A 22,759-nucleotide genomic window follows, 5' to 3' on the forward strand; every position below is an offset into this window, starting at 1 on the left:
GCTTTTTTAACCTCATTTCCAGCCCTGAATTGCCCCCAGTCCCAAGTTTTTTGGACGTTTATTAACAAATGAAATGAAGTCGACCAGACAAAACAAAATATCTCCGATTCATCCTGTCTGACATCAAATAAAAGTCAAAAGTAAATGGACGAAACTTTTTATTTTATTTACATTTTCCGTACTGTCCCAACTTTTTCTGATTTAGAGATGGGTTGTAGATGTAGATTTTGTGGCCGTGTGCTGAACCAGTGCTGGTTCTTCTCCCCCTCTGTGAGCAGGACGTGAATCTGTTGACTCAGTAGAGAGTTATCACTGCACTGATAGTCATACTGGGCGTGTCCCTCTGGTTAACCTTGGCTGGTTTATCAGGAACAGTCGTGAGCGCTGCTGCAGTGTCTGTGCTCACCTGTCCCTCAGGACGTCTCCAGAACTTCCTCCGGTTTAATCATGAGCTGTCTGAATTGTGGCCTGATCACGGGGAGCGTCATCGGGGCGCTCGTGTGCCTGGTGGGGATCGTCCTCATTCCTGTCGGCGACATGGTCATCGAGAAGACCGTCAAGAAGGTACGATCCGTTCCTCTATACGTTCCTCTATGCGTTCCTCTATATGTTCCTCTATACGTTTCTCTATACGTTCCTCTATATGTTCCTCTATACGTTCCTCGATACCTTCCTCTATACGTTCCTCTATATGTTCCTCTATACATTCCTCTATATGTTCCTCTATACATTCCTCTATACGTTCCTCTATATGTTCCTCTATACGTTCCTCTATATGTTTCTCTATACGTTCCTCTATACATTCCTCTATATGTTTCTCTATACGTTCCTCTATACGTTCCTCTATACGTTCCTCTATATGTTTCTCTATACGTTCCTCTATTCATTCCTCTATACGTTCCTCTATATGTTCCTCTATACGTTCCTCTATACGTTTCTCTATACGTTCCTCTATTCATTCCTCTATACGTTCCTCTATACGTTCCTCTATACGTTCCTCTATACATTCCTCTATACGTTCCTCTATATGTTTCTCTATACGTTCCTCTATTCATTCCTCTATATGTTCCTCTATATGTTCCTCTATACGTTCCTCTATATGTTCCTCTATACGTTCCTCTATACGTTCCTCTATATGTTTCTCTATACGTTCCTCTATTCATTCCTCTATACGTTCCTCTGTCTGTTCCTCTATATGTTCCTCTATACATTCCTCTATATGTTCCTCTATACGTTCCTCTATACATTCCTCTATATGTTTCTCTATACGTTCCTCTATTCATTCCTCTATGCGTTCCTTTATACGTTCCTCTGTCTGTTCCTCTATACCTTCCTCTATACGTTCCTCTATATGTTCCTCTATATGTTCCTCTATAGATTTCTCTATACATTCCTCTATATGTTCCTCTATACCAGGAGTCATCAAACTACGGCCCGCGGGCCGTATACGGACCGATGCTTTCATCTGACCGGCCCCTTTAACCACTGTAGCAATACATGTTGTCTGGCCCCTGTTCATCTTTAAACTCACAGTATTATAGCGGAAAAAAAATAACAGAAAAAACTAAAATTGGCCACCTGGAGTCTCCGTAGATTATACGGCAGCGATCCAGTGGGTGGCACTCCAAGCATGGTGGGTTCGGCGAGAGGAGCGATTGTGCGTTAAATGCAGTTAAATGGAATTTCATTATGAAAATCGTTGTGTCCTGTGTTGATTTCATTAAAACTAATGCTCTTAACTACATGCAGATTCAGGAATTATTGTCCTGTTTGGACGCGAACAATTTTACTTGGTATACGACCTTTGTTTGGAATACGACTCGCGTGCTAGAACTTGTACGGGTCAAAATGAGTCACGACACTGCGCGCGACCCTTGTTTACCTCTCGCGAGACAAAGCCACGAGCGTTAACGGTGTGCCGTGTTGCTAGGCAACATGAGAGCGAACATAACATTCGCAAACTATTACACTATTTCTTGGACGAAACACCCGCTTAATGATCAGGATTACTGTTTATATTAATCTGGACATTTCCATGTATAGTACATGACTTATAATAGTGTTCAACCAAGTTTGTACTTTTTCTTTTCAGTGGCGTATTATTATGGGATGATGTGAGGTGGTGACAGGTGTGCTTATATCGGTGATTTAACAGCGACTTCGAACGCTGCTCAGCCAATCAGATTTTAGGACCGGAACTATCCGTTTTATAAATTATTTTATACAACCCCATCAACGTATAATATGCCAATAACACTAGGATTTTTTTCATGGGAACGGATTAATCATTTTCCCTTTATTTCTAATGGGAAGAATTTGTTTGGTATACGTCCAGTTTGGTATGAATCCAAGGATCTGGAACGTTTAAACACCTTAAATCTCCAACCAGATTCAGACTCACTCATCAACACTTATTACCTATTATGACTGGCAGTAACAAATATGGAACCTGATGCTGACTGTCTCGTCAGGCAAAAGCAGACTCACAGTTCACACTGATTTTTGGGGAAACGCTGTATGAGTTGGGATAATGGAAATGATTAAAATAAATAAAATGTCTGCATTATCATTATGAAGTAAAATTATACTACAGTTATACACAGCAGAAAATACATCCAGTATCCATAGTAAATAGCTTTTTTTGGGGTGTGTTTACTATTTCATCTGCGGTCCGGCCCCCCGAAACACTGAAGAACAGTAATCCGGCCCTTAAGTTAAAAAGTTTGAGGACCCCTGCTCTATAAGTTTCTCTATACCTTCCTCTATACGTTCCTCTATATGTTCCTCTATATGTTCCTCTATACATTTCTCTATACATTCCTCTAAACGTTCCTTTATCTGTTCCTTTATCTGTTCCTCTATACGCTCCTCTATACGTTCCTCTATACGCTCCTCTATACGTTCCTCTATTTGTTCCTCTGTATGTTCATCTAAACGTTCCTCTATATGTTCCTCTATACGTTCCTCTATACGCTTCTCAGATCAGGCGTTCTCCGCCTGGTTCTTCTAAGGGTTTCAAGATTGAGGATAACTGGTGTCCTAACTGGTAGCATCCAACTTTGCAGCAACAGTTTAGGGAAGTTTAGTTTAGTTTTCCTGTTCCAGCATGTCTTCAACAGCTATGGGATGAACGGGAACACCAACTGATCAATCAGTGCCCAGCCATACCGACGCTGTCATGTTTTGACTGAACGGGCACAAATTCCCACAGACAAAGATCACACAGAGGACATTCAGTTTTTGACATGTGACGTCAGACAGGCTCTTGGTCAGGCGTCCAAATACTTTTGGCTTGACAGTGTAGGTCGTTTTTAATGCCCTTTTACGATCCCACTTTCGCTTGCACCACCCACACTTAGGGGCAGTTGTAGCCTAGCGGTTAAGGTATTGGACTAGTAATCAGAAGGTTGCTGGTTCAAACCCCACCAGATTGTCACTGTTGGGCCCCTGAGAAAGGCCCTTAACCCTAAATTGCTTAGAAATGCACTCAGATGTCCTCATTGCTTACAAACGGAAACATGGCAGACTCCCTTGCTAAACTGCAAGCACCTTCTGATACTATGGCTGTGGGAACCTCTGCTGTAGTTCCTCTCTCAACCAGGAGATGCGTCTCCTAACCTGGTTTCACAGTGACGCTGCTTTATTATAGAGGCTGACCTGCTTGCTGGACGTCCCAAGTTTGTCTGTGGGAATTTGTGCACGTTTACTCTAGAGAGCATGGCGCTCGGGTGGCGCAACAGTAGAACACGCTAGTCCAACAGAGCTGAGCTCTCGAGCTCTCAAGTCCGAAACTCTGAGCTGCTATCAGCCGACCGGGCGCCCACACAGACACACGATTGGAGGGGGAGGCACTTTACGTGCACAGACTCCGCCCATCACGGGTGAAAAGAAGCAATCCTCAAGCCCCTCGACCGAGGGTTGGGTGGAAGAGGGTGGATATGACTAAATTAGGGCGCAAAAAGGGAAAAGGGCATTTCTGCTGCTGGGTATCAATGTCAGGTGATAAGGTCTGGCTCCAAATCAGCATCCCGATTCATTTTGAAAGTGTTGAGTGGGGTTGAAACCAGGGCTCTGTGCAGCTCATCGGCCCTGGATGGACCGTGGACGTTGCTTTGTGCCCAGGAGAATGATTTGATCTGATTGATGAATTAAGACGGGTGTCCAGATACTTTTGGCAGATAGAGAGAGTGAAGGAATGGTTTAACGATTAACCTCACGCTGTTTCCCTTATCTCAGGTTCCCTTATCAAAACTACACTGAGCTGCAGGTCCAAAATTCATCAGATCTCACACACACACACACGCTTCAGATCTCTAACACCAAGTTCAACTTCAGCTCCACGTACCATATAGAAGCACTTTGTAGTTCTACAATTACTGACTGTAGTCCATCTGTTTCTCTGCATGCTTTGTTACCCCCTTTCATCCTGTTCTTCAATGGTCAGGACCCCCACAGGACCCCCACAGAGCAGGTATTATTTAGGTGGTGGATGATTCTCAGCACTGCAGTGACACTGACATGGTGGTGGTGTGTTAGTGTGTGTTGTGCTGGTATGAGTGGAGTTTTTAAACACCTTACCGTCACTGCTGGACTGAGAATAGTCCACCAAACAAAAACATCCAGCCAACAGCGCCCCGTGGGCAGCGTCCTGTGACCACTGATGAAGGTCTAGAAGATGACCGACTCAAACAGCAGCAATAGATGAGCGATCGTCTCTGACTTTACATCTACAAGGTGGACCGACTAGGTCGGAGTGTCTAATAGAGTGGACAGTGAGTGGACACGGTATTTAAAAACTCCAGCAGCGCTGCTGTGTCTGATCCACTCATACCAGCACAACACACACTAACACACCACCACCATGTCAGTGTCACTGCAGTGCTGAGAATCATCCACCACCTAAATAATACCTGCTCTGTGGTGGTCCTGACCATTAAAGAACAGCATGCAGAGAAACAGATGGACTACAGTCAGTAATTGTAGAACAACAAAGTGTTTCTATATGGTAAGTGGAGCTGATAAAATGGACAGTGAGTGTAGAAACAAGGAGGTGGTTTTAATGTTATGGCTGATCAGTGTATATTTTATACATAGGATCTATGTATTTAGGGTCACAATTCCCACAGACACATTTTGAAAGCCTTCTTAGAAAAGTGAAAGTTAAAGCAGTTTAGGGAAGGTCCTTTCCTGTTCCAGCATGATTGTCCTTTTGTGTCCTTAATAAAGAGGCCAACACCACTACTGCACGATGACCTGCTTGCTTGACGTCCCAACCCATCCATCTCAAGCTCTCCGGTTTAAATCTCAGCTCTACTATCGACCACCCGGGTGCCCACACAGACTCACGATCGGCTGGGACAATGGTTGAACAGGGTTCCTTGTCACAAGTTAATACAGTTTAGGGAAGGTCCTTTAATTTTACAGCATGATTGTCCTCGTGCGTCCTTAAAAAAGAGGCCAACACCACTACTGCACGATGACCTGCTTGCTGAACTTCCCAAAATCTCAGCTGCTATCGACCAGCCGGGCGCCCACACAGACTCACGATCGGCTGGGACAATGGTTAAACAGTTTAGGGAAGGTCCTTTCCTGTGCACAAAGCGAGCTCTATAAAGACGTGAAGAAAAGCTCGGTTTGCAGAGTGCAGAAGGTGGCTTGGCACTGACAAGCTTAGACACTTCACAGGCTTTTCAGTCTGCCCCCTACTACCAACCTCATCAGCTGCTGGGTTTTCCGACAGACCCTTACAAATATGACTGAATACAATTTGAGCAATTGATGCCTAAGGGCCTCGCTCAGGGGCCCAACAGTGAAAACTTTGCAGTAGTGGGGCTGAACCAGCAACCTTCTGATTCCTCGTGTCTGTGTTCCTACAGGAGGCGGTTCTGGAGGAAGGAACCACGGCGTACGCGAACTGGATCTCGGCGGGCGCTCCGGTTTACAGACAGTTCTGGCTCTTTGATGTTCAGAACCCAGACGACGTCCTGAAGCTCGGCAGCGCTCCGAAACTCGTCCAGAAAGGACCGTACACATACAAGTAAGGACATGCCCACGATCCGTCACGACTCCCCACAGTCACAGCAGAAATCTGTAGATCTGTAGAGACGAGCGACCTGCAAAGAATCCTAATCTCTACCCTATCACACAGTTTGAGACGAATTGGGATTCAGACATGAGCGAGGTTTCCTCATGCGACATGACAGGTCTCAGGCCTGACCTCGCAAGTGCAGATTTGGCTGATTGGTCACAAATTCCCACACACTCCAAAAAATTTATTATGTTATATTACGGGTCATCATTCCCACAGACACACTCCAACAGCCTTTTTAGAAAAATGGAGGCTTTACAGGGGAAGTAGGGGGAGAGGTGTATTTATTTAGGGTCACAGTTCCCACAGACACACTCCAAAAGCCTTCACAGAACAGTGGAAGCTTCACAGGGGACGTGTGTGTGGGCGGGAGGGGACCTATATTAAGAGTCATAATTCCAACAGACACATTCCAAAAGCCTTCTTTAAAAAGTGGAGGCTTCACAAGGAAAGTGTGTGTGTGTGTGTGTGTGTGGTGTGGTCTATATTAAGGGTCACAATTCCCACAGACACACTCCAAAATCCTTCATAAAAAAGTGGAGGCTTTACAAAGGAAGCTGGGAGAGGAAAGATCTATATATTTAGGGTCATAATTCCCACAGACACACTCCAAAAAACCTGCTTAGAAAAGTGGAAGCTTTACAAGGGAAGTGTGTGTGTGGGGGGGGTCTATATATTAAGGGTCATAATTCCCACAGACACACTTCAAAAGCCTTCTTAGAAAAGTGGAGTCTTCACAGGGAGGTGTGTGTGTGTGTGTGTGTGTGTGTGTGGAGGGGTTTTATATTTAGGGTCATAATTCCCACAGAAACACTCCAAAAGCTCAGAAAAGGAGAAGTTTCACAGGGGAAGTGTGTGTGTGTGTGTGTGTGTGTGTGGGGGGGGGGGGGGGGGTCTATATTACAGGTCATAATTCCCACAGACACACTCCAAAAGCCTTCTCAGAACAGTGAAATCCTTACAGTGGAAGCAGGGGACAGGAGTGTATATATGTATATATTTAGGGTCATAATTCTCACAGACACACTACAAAAGCCTTTTTAGACCTTTGGGGTCTGGAGTTTAAATCCCATCTGTGCTATCGACCTGACCAGGAGTCCAGTAAGCACAACTGACTGTGCCTGAGGGTTGGATTTAAACGGGTTTCTTACTGGGTTTCTCAATTGCGGCCTCTGCTGGCAGCATGGTGCGCCTCTCCGTACGTGATGCGGGTCTCTATGAGTCTCCATACGGGTCTCTGGTGGGTGTAGAAAGGGGGCTGACAGAGGGTGCACATGATAATCTGTGGCGCTCAGGGCATTGGACATGACTAAAAAAATAAGCAAATCCAAGAAAATAACAAGAATCCACCACTGTCTGGTGAAAAGAAGCGGCGTCGGAAAGAAGCTGGTCACTGGTGGTCAAAATTTATTATTTGGGAGCTCAGGTAATGAAGCAGTCTATTAAACTACCCCACTGCTGCAGGCATCCGGGTTCGAACCTGAGCTGTGCTATCATCCGACCGGGCGCACGCACAGACACCATTAACCCGTTCCTCTGGATTCTTCCAGGACGCGCTACCTGGCCAAGGAGAACATCACCTTCCACGAGAACAACACGGTGGAGTTCCTGCTGCCGTCCGGTGCCATTTTCGAGCCGAGCCTGTCGGTGGGAGGGGAGGAGGACACGCTGACCTCGCTGAACCTCGCCGTGGCGGTACGAGAGCTACCGTCCTGTCCGTGCACCCGTACAGTCGTACATACACCCCTCCTGGAATCAGAATGATTTCTGCTGCTGTTCTGTTTCTACACCTCTTTCTCACTAGAGAGCGGATGCTTTTAAACGACTTCCACCAGATGGTCAAGGTTCCTGTCTCGAAATTTCTTCCACCTCACCTTTAATCTACAGTTGTTCAGCGATACCTTCTAATGTTTTATGTTCGTATGTTTATGATTTAATTCCACCGATAAAGCGGCACTATGAGACGATCTGATAACCTAGGCTGATATGAAACATGAGATCAGGAGAGGTCATCAGTCCAAGTTGCGTCTGGCACACGAGGAAAGTAACCATCTGGTTCTCTTTTTCAGGGCGTGTACGGTCTCATCCCCCACGAGCTTGCTAACGGCATGATCCAGCTGAGCGGCTCGTCGCTGTTTCAGAGGAGAAGCGTGAAGGAGCTGCTGTGGGGCTACAGAGACCCCATGCTAAAAAGCATGATAGGAGTTTTCTACCCGGTACGCACCTTTAACCTCGGTTAGAAATGTACTGATTAGCGATACAGACGCTTGAGGGGTTCCTTGTCTTTACGACATGTGTTTCTTGAAGTTTCTAAAGTAATATATTGGCTGAACACGTTATTAGCCGACATTCACCTCAGGATAGCTAACCTAGAGCTAGAGACCTAACAGAGCGGGTCAGCGGATGCTGAGGAACATAGTCTTTCTGCAGAGTCGATCACTACAGACCTCCAAACTTCACGTGGCCTTCAGATGACCTCAAGAACAGTGTGTAGAGCTTCATGGAATGGGTTTCCATGGCCGAGCTTACATCACCGAGCGCAATGGTGTAAAGCACTCCGCCACTGGACTCTAGAGCAGTGCAGACGTGTTCTCTGGAGTGACGAGTCTGGGTTTGGCGGTTGCCAGGAGAACGGTACCTGTCTGACTGTATTGTGCCGAGTGTAAAGTGTGGTGGAGGGGGATGATGGTGTGGGGGTGTTCTTCAGGATTTGGGCTTGGCCCCTTAGTTCCAGTGAAAGAAACTCCTAATGTTTCAGCGTACCAAGAGATTTTGGACAATTTTATGCTCCCGACTTTGTGGGAACAGTTTGGGGATGGCCCCTTCCTGTTCCAACATGACTGCGCACCAGTGCACAAAGAACAAGGTCCATAAAGACGTGGATGAGCCAGTTTGACTGACCTGCACTGAGTCCTGACCTCGACCCGATAGAACATCTTTGGGATGAATTAGAGCGGAGACTGTGAGCCAGGCCTTCTCGTCCAACATCAGTGTCTGACCTCACAAATGCGCTTCTGGAAGAACGATCAAAAATTCCCATGAACACACTCCTAAACCTTGTGGAAAGCCTTCACAGGAGAGTTGAAGCTGTTATAGCTGCAAAGGGTGGCGACATCATATTAAACCCTGTGGATTAAGAATGGGAGTCACTCAAGTTCATATGTGTGTGAAGGCAGACGAGCGAATACTTTTGGTAGTATAGTGTACCTGTACACACCCTGAGCCTCATACTTGGTTGATGCACCTTTGGCAGCAATTACAGCTTTAAGTCGTCTTGGGAAAGAAGCTACGAGCTTGGTACACTTGTTTCTGGACATTGTTGCCCGTTCCTCTTGGCACATCCTCACAATCTCCGTCAGGTTGGATGGGAGCGTTGGTACACGCCCCTTTTCAGGTCCTTCCACAGATGTTCGATTGGATTCAGGTCTGGGCTCTGGCTGGGCCGGAGCCACGCCTTTGTTATCTTGGCCCCAGTCTGAGGTCGAGAGTGCTCTGGAGCAAGTTCCTCTTCAAGGATCTCGGTGTACTGAGCATCATTCATCTTCCTTCTATCAGGACTAGTCACCCCGGTCCAGCTGTTGAAAAACATGCCCACATTCATGATGCTGCCACCACCATGCTTCACTGTAGGGATGGTATTAGCCAGGTGATGAGCACTGCCTGGTTTCCTCCAGATGTGACGCTTGAGAATCTTGTTCCTCATGGTCTGAGAGTCCTCCATCCCGGGCTGTCATGTGTCTTTTACTGAGGAGTGGCTTCTGTCTGGCCACTACCATACAGGTGTGATATGTGGAGTGCTGCCTGGACGGTTGATCTTCTGATAGGTTCTCCCACCTCCACAAGGTTGGATGGTACACATCCATTTTCAGCTCCTTCCACAGATGTTGGATTGGATTCAGGTCTGGGCTCTGGCTGGGTTGAAGCCACGCCTTTGTTCTCTTGGCTGTGTGCTTCGGGTCATTGTCATGTTGGAAGGTAAACCTTCGCCCAAGGTCCAGAGCGCTCTGGAGCAGGATATCATCAAGGATCTCGATGTACTGAGCTGTATTCATCTTCCTTCTATCAGGACTAGTCGCCCCGGTCCAGCTGTTGAAAAACATCCCCACATCATGATGCTACCACCACTGTGCCTCACTGTAGGGATGGCAGTAGCCAGGTGATGAGCGCTGCCTGGTTTCCTCCAGACGTGACGCTTGGTATTCAGGCCAAAAAGTTCAATTTTGGTTTCATCAGACCACAGAATCCTGTTCCTCATGGTCTGAGAGTCCTCCAGACGGACCGTCATGTACCTCTTACTAAGGAGTGGCTTCTGTCTGGCCACTCTACCATAAAGGTGTGATTTGTGGGGTGCTGCCTGGATGGTTGATCTTCTGATGGGTTCTCCCATCTCCACAAGGATATGCTGGAGTGACTCTCGGGTTCCTGCTCACCTCCCGAATGAAGGAGGCCACTGAGCTCTATAGGACCTGTAAAGATTCAGCGATTGTTCTGTACCCTTCTCCAGATCTGTTCCTCGATACAATCCTGTTTCTGAGGTCTCCAGATGATTCCTTTGACCCCCCAGGGCTTGGAGTTTGCTCTGATATGCACTGTCAACTGTGGAACCTTATATAGGCAGGTGTTGGCAATCCCCAGTCATGTCTAATCTATTGAATTCCTCCCTACACGGTCTGGAGTTCCATTCCATACGGAACGACTTCACTTCCTTCCAGGGAGCTACTGGCATGACTGGAACGCACCTTGAGTCTCAGCTCTCTATGAGACTCATTACCTCTGCAACAGCGGCACCTACTGTCTAGTGGAGGTACCAGCACGAGTGGTGGAGGAATACAGAGTGCAAAGCGTGATCCTCCATACATAATGAAATAATGTGAGTTCGAATCTCAGCTCTGCTACCGGTCGGCTGGGCGCCCCCTAGCGGACATGATCAGCAGTAGATCGGCCACTAGTCTGCTGGGTGGGAAGTGACAGACTAAAAAGTGGGCGGGGTCTTCGAGGCTGTGTAAGGACCCTGGTTAGTAGGCAGAGGCGCCTGTACAGAAGTGGAGGAACGTGGAGATCAGGGTTAGTGAAATTGTCCTCACAAGCCGATCTACCAAGTCCGGGTGAATAAGAAGGGCGTGGCCGGGGAATATACCCTCCTCGTACGCTATAAGGGTCTCCAGCAGTGGAAGAATAATTGGCTATGACTAAATGTGGAGAAAAAGGGTAGGAGATGAATAACTGTGTAATATATACGTATGTTTGTATTTTGTCAGTACAATGGAACGTACGACGGTCCGTACAACGTCTACACGGGGAAAGACGACATCAGTAAAGTGTCCTTGGTCGACTCCTGGAACTACATGCCGTAAGTCGTCCTGTTTCAGCCACACCTACTAACGGGCAACAGCTTGGGGAAGTTCCCTTTCTGTTCCAGCGTGACCGTGCTGCTAATGTGATGAGCTGTGTGTGGACGAACCTAATGATCCTGCACCGAGTCCTGACATGAACACTACTGACCAACTGTGGGATGAATTGGAATGCAGACCGTGAGCAAGAACTCGTCCAGCATCTGCGCCTGGCCTCACAGATGTTGAGTGGAGACTTAGTGGAGGTTATTTATGCGAATTATATGCAAATGAATCCCCCATAGCTCCACCCTTCTTTTTGGCTGCTCACAAACACAAACATGTCAGACTCTCATGCTAAATGCTTTGCCTATTTAGATACTATTAGTGCCTGGAAACTCACCTCCCGTTCCATTTCTTCCAATTTGGACATATCCAATTCCCAACTGGGGAGCTCAAGCGGCGCAGAGGTGAACAACGCTCGCCCACTACTGCAGGGATCCGGGTTTGAATCTCAGCTGTGCGTACAGACATGATTCAGAACCATTGGCATTGGCCTGGCTCGCAGTAGAGATTCCAGTTCATCCCACAGTAGTTCGGTGTGCTTGATGTCAGGGTTTGTGTGCAGGCCGCTGGAGTTCCTGGAGCTCTGAACTGGTTTTGGTTCTGGTTTGTGTGTTTCAGAACTCTGCCGTACTGGAACAATACGTACTGTAACATGATCAACGGAACAGGTGAGATTATTTTAAAGACTGCATCCTGCATTGAAACTTAAGATCAGGGACGAGCATTTCATGTCAGTGTTAGGATTTCAGGGTTTCTGCAAAATCTGATGGGTCAAAAATATATAGACAGCAATTTAGATGATGAATTTTGATGGATTTATTGCTGCTGACGGCTTAATACCCTCATGATTAATTTTGGTGAGTCGAGCAGTTAAAGATCCAACCAGAGAAGTTCAAAATGCCTCTTGATCGGTATAAAACGCGGCTCATCAACAAATCACTGAATATTAGACAAACTTTCAGGTTCTTGGAGGAACTGTGTGTTTTATATATAACACGACCGTGTATTAGAGCCACTGTAAATAAATAATAAAGCTTTCATTTAGAAAATAAAGTCCAAATGATTTAGGGAATAAAACTACAATTATTTAGAGAATAAAATTTAAACAATTTCAAGAATAAAATTTTAACATTTTCCAAAATAAAACTGAAATAATTTGGAGAATAAAAATGAAATGATTTCAAGAATAAAATTAAAATATTTTGGAAAATAAAATGTAAATAATTTAGAGAGTAAATTTGAAAGGATTTTGAGAGTAAAAAATAAAATTTACATAATTTAAATAATAACTTTAAATGATTTAGAGAATAAAATGTAAAGAATTTTAAGAATAAAATGAATTTATTTGGAGAATAACAAAATTAAATAAAATTAAATATTCTAGCTGCAGCTTCTCCTGGTGTTAAAATGAGGGTCGTTGAGGATTTAATAAAATTCTACTTTTGATTTGGAGAGTAAAATTAAAAAGATTAGAGAATAAAATGTAAATAATTTTGTGAATTAAATTTAAATGATTTGGAGAATAAAGTAATAAAAATTTTGAAAATAAAATTAGAATAATTTCAAGAATAAAGGAGAAACAATTTTAAGAATAAAATTTAAATAATTTAGACATAAAATTAAAATAATTTAGAGAATAAAGTTTAAAAGGATTTTGAGAGTAAAGACAAATTAAAGTGATTTCAATTTCAAACTTGAAATGATTTAAAGAAGAAAATTTAAATAAACTTGCTGAAAAAATTGAATTAATGTGGAGAATAAAGTGGAAATAATTATGAGAATAAAATAGAAATGATTGTGGAATTAAGGAGAAATAATTTCAAAAATTAAATTTAAATAATTTGGAAAATAAAATAGAAATGATTGTGAGAATAAAACTGTAAATAATTTAAAGAATAAAATTGAAATAATATGGAGAATAAAGTAGAAATATTTTGGCTGTAGCGCCTCCTGGTTAAAATGAGGGTCGTTGAGGATTTGATCAACTTGTACTTTTGTGTCAGTTTCATAAATAAAGAACCTCGACCTCCTGCACAGCAGCATCAGTGTGTCGTTAGTATCTGGACGCTGAAACGACTTCACATGAAAATGGGTTTATTTAGAACCAGACGGACTTTAGTTGAAGCAGAACTTGCAGGTTGTGGCCTTTTGTCTGTCTGTGCTTCTCTAAACTGGCAAACCTGCAGACATGAAATCTGGCGTACTGGACAGTCCAAGGCTGTAATCACAAAATACACTGGGGAAGTACCAAAATCCAGAAAATCACTTCCAAAATCCAGCTCAAAATGACCCACCAATATACTGTAGCGTCAGTGGGAGGAGTCGGCAAGGGCTATACCCAGAAAGCCTTGCGGCCGTGGTATCCAGGCTTACCGTCAGCGTGTATCCCAGTGTGGGAGACTGGGTGGCTGCGGTGAGAGCTGGATAGGTAGCTTATGTTTGTCTGTTGTATGAATGTATGTGTGTATGAATGAGTGTATGTCCTAAACCACTGAGAGATCTGCCAAGGGCAGCTCACTCGAGGTCCCGACGCTCGCCTTCCTGCTCGCCGGCGCCACAATACTAATGTAAAAAACAAATTCTAAATAAACTTTTTCCACTCACTAGCTTGGGGTAACATCAGGATCCATCAGTTCAGTTTATGGCTCTGACCTTGGGACAGTCAGAAAGCAGTGAGATGATCAGATTATCAGATGATCAGACTGATATGTGTGTTTATGCATGTAGACGCTTCCTCCTTCCCTCCGTTCCTGGACAAGAAGAAGCCGCTGTTTTTCTTCACCTCTGACATCTGCAGGTACATTTTATTATCCACTCATGATCAATAAAAGACTTTATAATGAACTTAATCTGATTAAATAAAGATTAGATGTTATAAACTCTTATATCTGATATATCTGATGACTGGACGGCTATTTCACCATAGCTGTGACCCTGGTGGACTGCTGGTAGCCGCTCTCAGCAGTCCTGCTTCATTATTTTCTCTTACTGTACTGTAATATATATCAGAAACACTGCTTCAACACATCACCACGATTCACCCGAACACTTACAGCTGAAGCTGAAGCAGCCACCAGAGGTCAGGCTTCACCAAACCAAAAACTCCAACCCACAACGTTCCTGCGTTCCTGTCTGATTCGACATGAAGCTCATGTTCTCTCATATCTGGTGTTAACAAGGACCAGGAGCACCTGGACCAGGATCACAGAGACCTGACCATGTTTGTACATGCGCATATTCTTCATATATGAAGAAATGGTCCAAATACATCATACGTTACTAATACAGGATTTATTTTATTTAGTATTGTGGCTATAAATAATAATAAAGTTTTTATTTGAAGAGCCCAAATGATTTGGAAAATAAAATTGAATAATTTAGAGAATAAAATTAAAATAATTTAGAGAATAAAATCAAAATGATTCGGAGAATAAAATTTTTAAAAATTGGAGAAAAAATTTAAATGATTTGGAGAATAAAATTAAAATAATTAGAAAAATAAAATGTAAATAATTCTGAGAAAAAATTTAAATAATTTGGAGAATAAATAAAAAAAATTTTTAAGAACAAAATTAAAATAATTTGGAAAATCAAATTGAAGTAATAAGGAAAATAAAATTTAAGTAAATCAGAGAATGAAGTTAAAATCATTTGGAAAATAAAATTAAAATAATAAGAAAAATAAAATAAAAATAAATCTGAAATTGAAAATAAAATAAAATTGAAATGATTTAGGAGTAAAAATTAAATGACGGAGAATAAAGTCAAAATAATTTGGAGAATAAATAAAAAATAATTTTAAGAACAAAATTCAAATAATTTGGAGAATAAAATTAAAATAATGAGAAAAATAAAATAAATACGAGAATATAATTAAAATAATAAGGAAAATAAAATTTAAATAAGAAAATACAATAAAAATAATAACTAAAATAAAATTTAAATAAATCTGAGAATAAAATTAAAATGATTTGAAGAATAAAATTAAAATAATAAGGAAATAAAATAAAAATAAATCAGAGAATAAAATTGAAATAATTTGAAGAATAAAACTGAAATACTTTTGAGATTAAAGTAGAAATACTCTGGCTGTAGCTCCTCCTGGCGTTAAAATGAGGGCCGTTGAGGATTTGGTTCTACTTTTGTATCGATTTCACAAATGAAGAACCTTGATCTCCTGCACAGCAGCATCAGTGTGTCGTTAATATCTGGACGCTAAAACGACACTGCAGCGTATCAGCACTGTATGGTGTTTATACGTTGCTGATAAAGCCTGTTCGGCTCGGAGTGTACCGATTACATCTCATCCTCCCCTCCATCGCTTCATCTGCTGCTCTTTTCCTGCAGGTCGGTCTCGGCGGAGTACGAGGACACTGTGGATCTGAAAGGCATTTCGGTTTATCGCTACATGCTGCCATCCCAAACCTTCGCCGCTCCCACGGAGAATCCGGACAACCAGTGTTACTGTACCAACCATCAGATCACCAAGAACTGCACCGTCGCCGGAGTGCTGGACGTCCAGTCGTGCCGAGGTGTGTGTGTGTGTGTGTGTGTGTACGAGTGTGTGTGTGTGTGTGTGTGTGTGTGTGTGTGTGTGTGTGTGTGTGTGTGCAATGTTTGTATTATTTTAGACACCGGACTGGAGATCCACACTTTACCAAAACCACCAAATCGGGCTTGGGACCTGCACTGAGATCGAGCGCACTGACAAGCAATGGCTCGGCTGTTTGGCCAATCATTGGCCAATAGCACAGCTGAGATTCTAACCTTGGACCCCAGCAGTAGTGGATCAGCATGTTTTAGAGCTACAGATGGTAGGCCTAAACTAGTTATGTGTCCTGCACAGAGACCTCAGCCCCACTTATCATCAGTCCCCAGCCATAGAAATGCTGCCATCTATTGACTGAACGGGCACAAATTCCCATAGACATACTTCAAAGTCTTGTAAGACTCCTCAGCAGAAGGTTGGCTGTTGTTCTAGCCGTTCTAGGGGTGTACAACAGGTTTAAGGTCAGGTGTCCAAATACTTAGCCGTACATCCATGAGTAGGTGTGTGTTGCTCTGTAATAATAATAATAATAATAATAATAATGGGTGGCACGCTGGCACACCAGGTAGGGTAGCTGAAGGTCCTGAAGACCTGGGTGCCCCTAGGCATGTGTTGCCCCATGATTGGCTCATATTCCCTTCAGTAACTAAATATGAATGAATAATAATTCCGCTCGAGGCCCTAGGCGGCTGCCCACGCTCCTTATCCTCTACCTAAAGCCTTGCAGATTAGTGTCACATTTATGCAGGAATATGGGGATTTGTGCCTCTTTGTAACGTGACCGGAGCCTCGAACAGCCCTGGTGTGAGACCTGATCCATTTCGTTCTCTGAGGTGTTCTCACCACCTCGTTTGTGTTCGGTTTTTAATAATCCGTGATGTCGGTTCCCTCAGACGTTCTGAAACCTGAAGCTCGAACCTGACACTCATACCTGACGCTGACGTTTTCTGATCCTCCAGGTTTTCCTGTCCTCATTTCCCTTCCTCATTTCCTTCACGGCAGTGCGGATCTCCTGCAAGGCGTGAATGGACTGAACCCTGATCCTGAGGAGCACTCCACCTACCTGGACGTGGAGCCGGTAAGCATTTCTACTCATTTCTGCATCTTCTCGGAATCTGGATTTATTTAATCACTGCAGTGCCAGGTCAGCGAGAAGGTTCTGGACTAGTGGTCCCACTGCTGCCAAGCTGCCACTGTTGGGGTCCAAAACACGGCCTTTAACCCTCACCTGTCAACTTGGAGGTCCAAATTGGGATGGCGGGACAATTGGCTCAGAGCTTCTTCAAACAGGTTTTGCTGGGGGTTCCTGGCATGTAGTGGTTAATACCTGCCAAAGGTGATGCCAGTATAATGGGCAGAGGTGGCAGTTCCTTCTACTGACAGTCCTCTGTTGTAGCCTGAAGTGTCCTCTGTGTCCTCTGTTGGCAGCACCTGGACCAGGATCACAGAGACCTGAACATGTTTGAAGTCCTGTAGTGTACATGCCAATATTCTTCATACATGAAGAAACAGTCCAAATACATCATACATTACTAATAAAGGATTTATTACTGTTAGGGTCACTGTAAATAATAATAAAGTTTTTAGTTTGAGAATAAAATTAACATAATTTGGGGAATAAAATTAAAATGATTTTGATAATAAATTGAAATTATTCTAAGAAAATAAAAGAAATTAAAATAATTTGGAAAATAAAACTTAAATAATTTAGAGAATAAAATTTAATTTTTTGGAGAATAAAATTAGAATAATTTTAAGAATAAAATTTTAATAATTTGGAGAATAAAATGTAAATAATTTGGGGAATAAAAGTAAAATGATTTGAAGAATACAATTAAAATGATTTTGAGAATAAATTGAAATGATTTAAAAAATAATAAAAATTGAAATAATTTTAAGACAAAAAATGAAATTAAAATAATTTAGAAAATAAAATTTAAATATTTGGAGAATAAAATTAAAATGATTTCGAGAATGAAGTAGAAATAATTTCAAGAATGAAATTGAATTAATTTTGAGAATTTAATTAAAATAATTTGGGGAATAAAATTAAAAATACTTTTAAGAATAAAATAAAAATAATTTTAAGTAAAAAAAATGATTGAAATAATTTGGAGAATAAAATTAAAATAATTTTGAAAATAAAATTGAAATAACTTTAAGAATTTTTTTTAAATATAATTTTGATAATAAAAGTAAAATAATTCGGGGAATAAATTTAAAATAATTTAGAAAATGAAATTAAGATAATTAAAAAAATAAACTTGGAATAATTTGGGGACTAAAGTTGAAATATCCTGGTTGTAGAATTTTGCCTTGCCCTAGAAACTATGCCGCTGGTCTTGATCCGGTCTGGTTTTCGGTTGGCGCATGATGCCAGCACACTATTCCTATCCAGGGAACTCGGTTGAACCAACCAAGTTTGATCTCCCAGAGGTGGCGTGACGGCCCTCTTTCAAGGCTCATGTTTGGACGTTGGGTGCAGTCTGTACCTCCTGCTTGGCTTGTTCTGGGTTTCCTTTCTGTCCTCTGAGCAGTTATTATGGGAACCAGTTCTCGGTTCTGCTCTGTCCCGGTTCTGTCTACGTTCTCCGTCGCTGCTGTGGACATTTTTGTGTCTGTCATGTTTTACCTTCTTTGTTTCTGTTATTTTGGCCACTGGTTTAGCATCAGTGCTGGTCTACCTAGGTTAAGCATCCTGAATATTGGGATGTAAGGCGTGACCCACCCCGTTACACACAGGATGCACTATGGGAAGAGGGCAAGCAAAGGCAGCTTGATATAAACCCTGTTCGACCTTCCCTCCCTTAAACTGACTTAAATTGTTATTTAATACAGATCAAGCAGTCGAGGGTTCCAGGTCTCGCTCAGGGGTCCAACAGTGGCAACCTAGCACTGATGTACCTGCACAGATGTGATTATAATCGTGGTTCGGTCACTTTAAGGTCCATCTTTTATTGTTTTGTTTTCAGTTTGTTGCTCTTTGAAGTCGTTCTCAGTTGCTTCTGATGTTTTGATGTTTATCAGATCACAGGATTTACTCTGAGATTCGCCAAGAGGCTCCAGATGAACATGGTGTACGGACCGTCCGAGAAGATCAAGTACGTTCTACAAGTTATAAAAAATTTTCATGTATTTACAGATGTGGCCAAAATATTGGCACCCTAACCTTAAAGCACAGGCTCTAAAATGTCCTACACAGGTTCAGAGCACCCAGTCTGAGGCAGCATAGCAACCCCAAAACATCATTGAGCCTCCATGTTAACCAGTAGGAGAGGTGTTCTAGTCTTTGAGAACATACTGTAGCAGTAATGTCTCCCAGGAGCGCTGCGATTTGGCTTCATGCAATTAGGAAATGCAACTTCTACATGGCTAAAGTATGTAGACACCACTTCTAACTAGAGGGTTCAACTGTAAGTGGGGTTAACGTGAAGTGGAGGCATCTAGGAGCAACAACAGCTCAGCTGTTAAACACCACAACTTCATCATAGGTCTTCAGAGTCCCTACGTCTCATGAGCAGTAAAGCGCTGTAGCTGGGAGATCCTTTTAAATGTCGTTCCTGTTGGGCTTTTGCTTGCTGGATCGTTGGATTTGCGTGGTTTGTGTGGTATGATGTCCATGCCTTGGTGACACCAGCACCCTCTAGCTTCCGCCGGCCAAGATTTTGTCAGTTTTTGATCTTTTCCAAGGAACACAGTTCCAAATGTTTCCACTATTCAGAATGTTCCCAGTGTTCCCAGTGTTCTCATTGTTTGAAAATGTTTCCAGTGTTCCCAGTATTCTGAATCTTCCCAGTGTTCCCAATATTCTGAATCTTCCCAGTGTTTCCAGTATTCTGAATCTTCCCAATGTTTCCTGTGTTCTGAATCTTCCCAGTGTTCCCAGTATCCCAAATAATTTCAGTATTTCCAGTATTCTGAATGTTCCCAATGTTTTTGGTGTTCTGAATCTTCTGAACGTTCCCAGAGTTCTAAATGTTCCCAGTGTTTCCAGTGTTCCCAATTTTCCCAGTATTCCAAATGTTCCCAGTGTTCTGAATGTTCTGAGTATCCCAAACGTTCCCGGTGTTCCCAGTATTCTGATGGTACCCAGTGTTCCCAGTGTTCCCGGTGTGCACTAAGAAAAGATAAAGAGGTCCGGGATTTTGGCATGGCAGAAGGGCATGATTCTGTATCCTAGTCTGTTATAACATGGAGCTTCTGAATCTTCCCAGTGTTCCCAGTATTTCAAATGTTCCCAGTGTTCCCAGTATTCCAAATGTTTCCAGTGTTCCCAGTGTTCGTGTCCTCAGTATTCCAAATGTTTCCAGTGTTCCCAGTGTTCCAGTGTACTCAGTATTCCAAATGTTTCCAGTGTTCCCAGTGTTCCAGTGTTCCCAGTATTCCAAATGTTTCCAGTGTTCCCAGAGTTCCAGTGTCCTCAGTATTCCAAATGTTTCCAGTGTTCCCGGTGTACACTAAAAAAAGACAAATAGTTCCGGCATTTTGGCATGGCAGAAGGGCATGATTCTGTAACCTAGTCTATTATAACATGGAGCTTCTGAATCCCAGTATTCCAAATGTTCCCAGTGTTCCCAATATTTCAAATGTTTCCAGTGTTCCTAGTGTTCCAGTGTCTACAGGATTCCAAATGTTCCCAGTGTTTTGAATGTCCTGAATATCTCAAACGTTTCCAGTGTTCCCAGTGTTCCTGGTATACACTAAAAAAAGATACAGAGTTCCGGCATTTTGGCATGGCAGAAGGGCATGATTCTGTAACCAAGCCCGTTATAACATGGAACTGTGCTGAATGTTTTTAGAATGGGCCAACCAACCAAAACAAGACCCCTAAACAAGGCCCTTAAATTAGTTACCCAAACAAACATCCGGAGGAACTTGGCCAGAAGACTGATCTTTAGTTATCTGGGGTATTATTAGTTATCATGGGCCAGTGATAGCTCAGTGGTTAAGGTACTGGACTAGTAAACAGAAGGTTGCCGGTTCAAGCCTCGCCACCACCAAGTTGCCATTGTTGGGTCCCTGAGCAAGGCCCTTAACCCTCAATTGCTCATCGTGTAAGTCGCTTTGGATAAAAGCCTCTGCTGAAAATGTAAAATATATTAACCTTTTTCAGGTGTGATATAGGTGTTGCATAACCTTTTTTTTTTACTGAAAAACAAATGTCAGTGTGTAAAAACAGAGAATATTACCATTTGTGGGGGGCAAATACTTTTTCACATCACTGTGATCACTGTTCCTTTATTACAGGATCCTTGAGAACGTGACGGACCTCACCATATTTCCCATCCTGTGGCTGAACGAGGTCAGTGACCCCTCCAAATATCGGTTTATCTCTCTGTACTACACGCCTAAAATATGTAGACACCACTTCTAACTGCGAGCTTCAACTGTAAGGGGGGTTACCATGAAGTGGAGGCATTTAAGAGCAACAACAGCTCAGCCGTGAGGCCGCACAGGCAACGTTAACACCGGAACTCTTCATAAAGGTCTTCAGTATTCTGAATGTCCCTGTGTTCCCAGTATCCCAAATGTTCCCAGTGTTCCCAGTGTTACCAGTGATCTAAATGTTCCCAGTGTTTTAAATGTTCCCAGTATTCTGAATCTTTCCAGTGTTCCCGGTGTTCTGAATCTTCCCAGTGTTCCCAGTATTCCAAATGTTCCCAGTATTCCAAATGTTCCCAGTGTTTTCAATGTTTCCAGTGTTCCCAGTATTCCAGATGTTCTCAGTGTTTTAAATGTTCCCATTGTTCCCAGTATCCCAAATGTTCTGTGTTCCCAGTGTTTTCAATGTTTCCAGTGTTCCTAGTATTCCAAATGTTCCCAGTGTTCTAAATGTCTCTATTGTTTCCAGTGTTCCCAGTATTTCAAATGTCCCCAGTGTTCCCAATGTTATCATTGTTCTAAATGTTCCCAGTGTTCATAGTTTTCTGAATCTCCCAAGTGTTCCCAGTATCCCAAATGTTCCCAGTATTCTAAATGTTCCCAGTATTCCCAATATTCCCAGTATTCCAGGTTTTTCTAGTATTCCCAATGTTCCCAGTACTCCAAATGTTCCTCAGTTTGTGGCGTATTTCCTTTTTGGATGGGTTTAGCTGCTTTCAGAGGGGGTGTGGCCAATCGTCAACCAGTCAGAGCCTTCCTTAACCTGCTGTTCACAAATGTGTAGGCATTAGAATGAATTTAGAGTTAGAAAGGGTGTCCACGTACTTTTGGCCGTAAGTGTGTATGGTGACTGTGTGTGTTTTATCAGACGGCGGCTCTGGACGATGAAACAGCGGCGATGTTTAAGGCGGAGCTGCTGTCCAGGATTGACACTCTGGAGGCGTTACAGATCTCCTTCATCACTCTCGGCGCCCTGCTGTCCCTGTCCTGTTTAATCTCCATCTGTGTGGTCAAAAGCAGGAGCAGCAAATCCTACATAGCATAAAAATGTTCCCAGTGTTCCCAGTATTCTGAATGTTCCCAGTGTTCCCAGGGTTCCAAATGTTCCCAGTGTTCCCGGTGTTCCCAAGATTCCAAATGTTCCCAGTGTTCCCAAGATTCCAAATGTTCCCAGTGTTCCCAGTATTCTGAATGTTCCCAGTGTTTCCGGTATTTTTAATGTTCCCAGTATTTCAAATGTTCCCAGTATTCCAAATGTTCCCAGCATTCCCAGTATTCCAAATGTTCCCAGCGTTCCCAGTATTACAAACGTTCCCAGTGTTTCCAGTATTCCAAATGTTCCCA

General features: G+C 43.0%; 1 protein-coding gene across 1 annotated transcript in view; it reads left to right on the top strand.

The window, feature by feature from the left end:
• The first annotated feature begins 447 nt into the window (after positions 1-447).
• Positions 448-22,759, top strand: part of cd36 (CD36 molecule (thrombospondin receptor)) — a 22,427-nt gene continuing 115 nt past the window's right edge. Inside the window, exons 1-12 of the mRNA XM_063007279.1 lie at positions 448-564; positions 5,877-6,037; positions 7,639-7,783; positions 8,158-8,304; positions 11,347-11,438; positions 12,103-12,152; positions 14,212-14,281; positions 15,832-16,016; positions 16,993-17,111; positions 19,061-19,134; positions 21,281-21,335; positions 22,284-22,759. The exon at positions 22,284-22,759 is cut by the window's right edge and continues 115 nt beyond it. Coding sequence (XP_062863349.1) covers positions 448-564; positions 5,877-6,037; positions 7,639-7,783; positions 8,158-8,304; positions 11,347-11,438; positions 12,103-12,152; positions 14,212-14,281; positions 15,832-16,016; positions 16,993-17,111; positions 19,061-19,134; positions 21,281-21,335; positions 22,284-22,460 — 1,392 coding nt within the window. The 3' untranslated portion in view covers positions 22,461-22,759. The remainder of the gene's footprint in view (positions 565-5,876; positions 6,038-7,638; positions 7,784-8,157; positions 8,305-11,346; positions 11,439-12,102; positions 12,153-14,211; positions 14,282-15,831; positions 16,017-16,992; positions 17,112-19,060; positions 19,135-21,280; positions 21,336-22,283) is intronic.

This window comes from Trichomycterus rosablanca, chromosome 1, assembly GCF_030014385.1.
Source record: "Trichomycterus rosablanca isolate fTriRos1 chromosome 1, fTriRos1.hap1, whole genome shotgun sequence".
Lineage (NCBI taxonomy): Eukaryota > Metazoa > Chordata > Actinopteri > Siluriformes > Trichomycteridae > Trichomycterus > Trichomycterus rosablanca.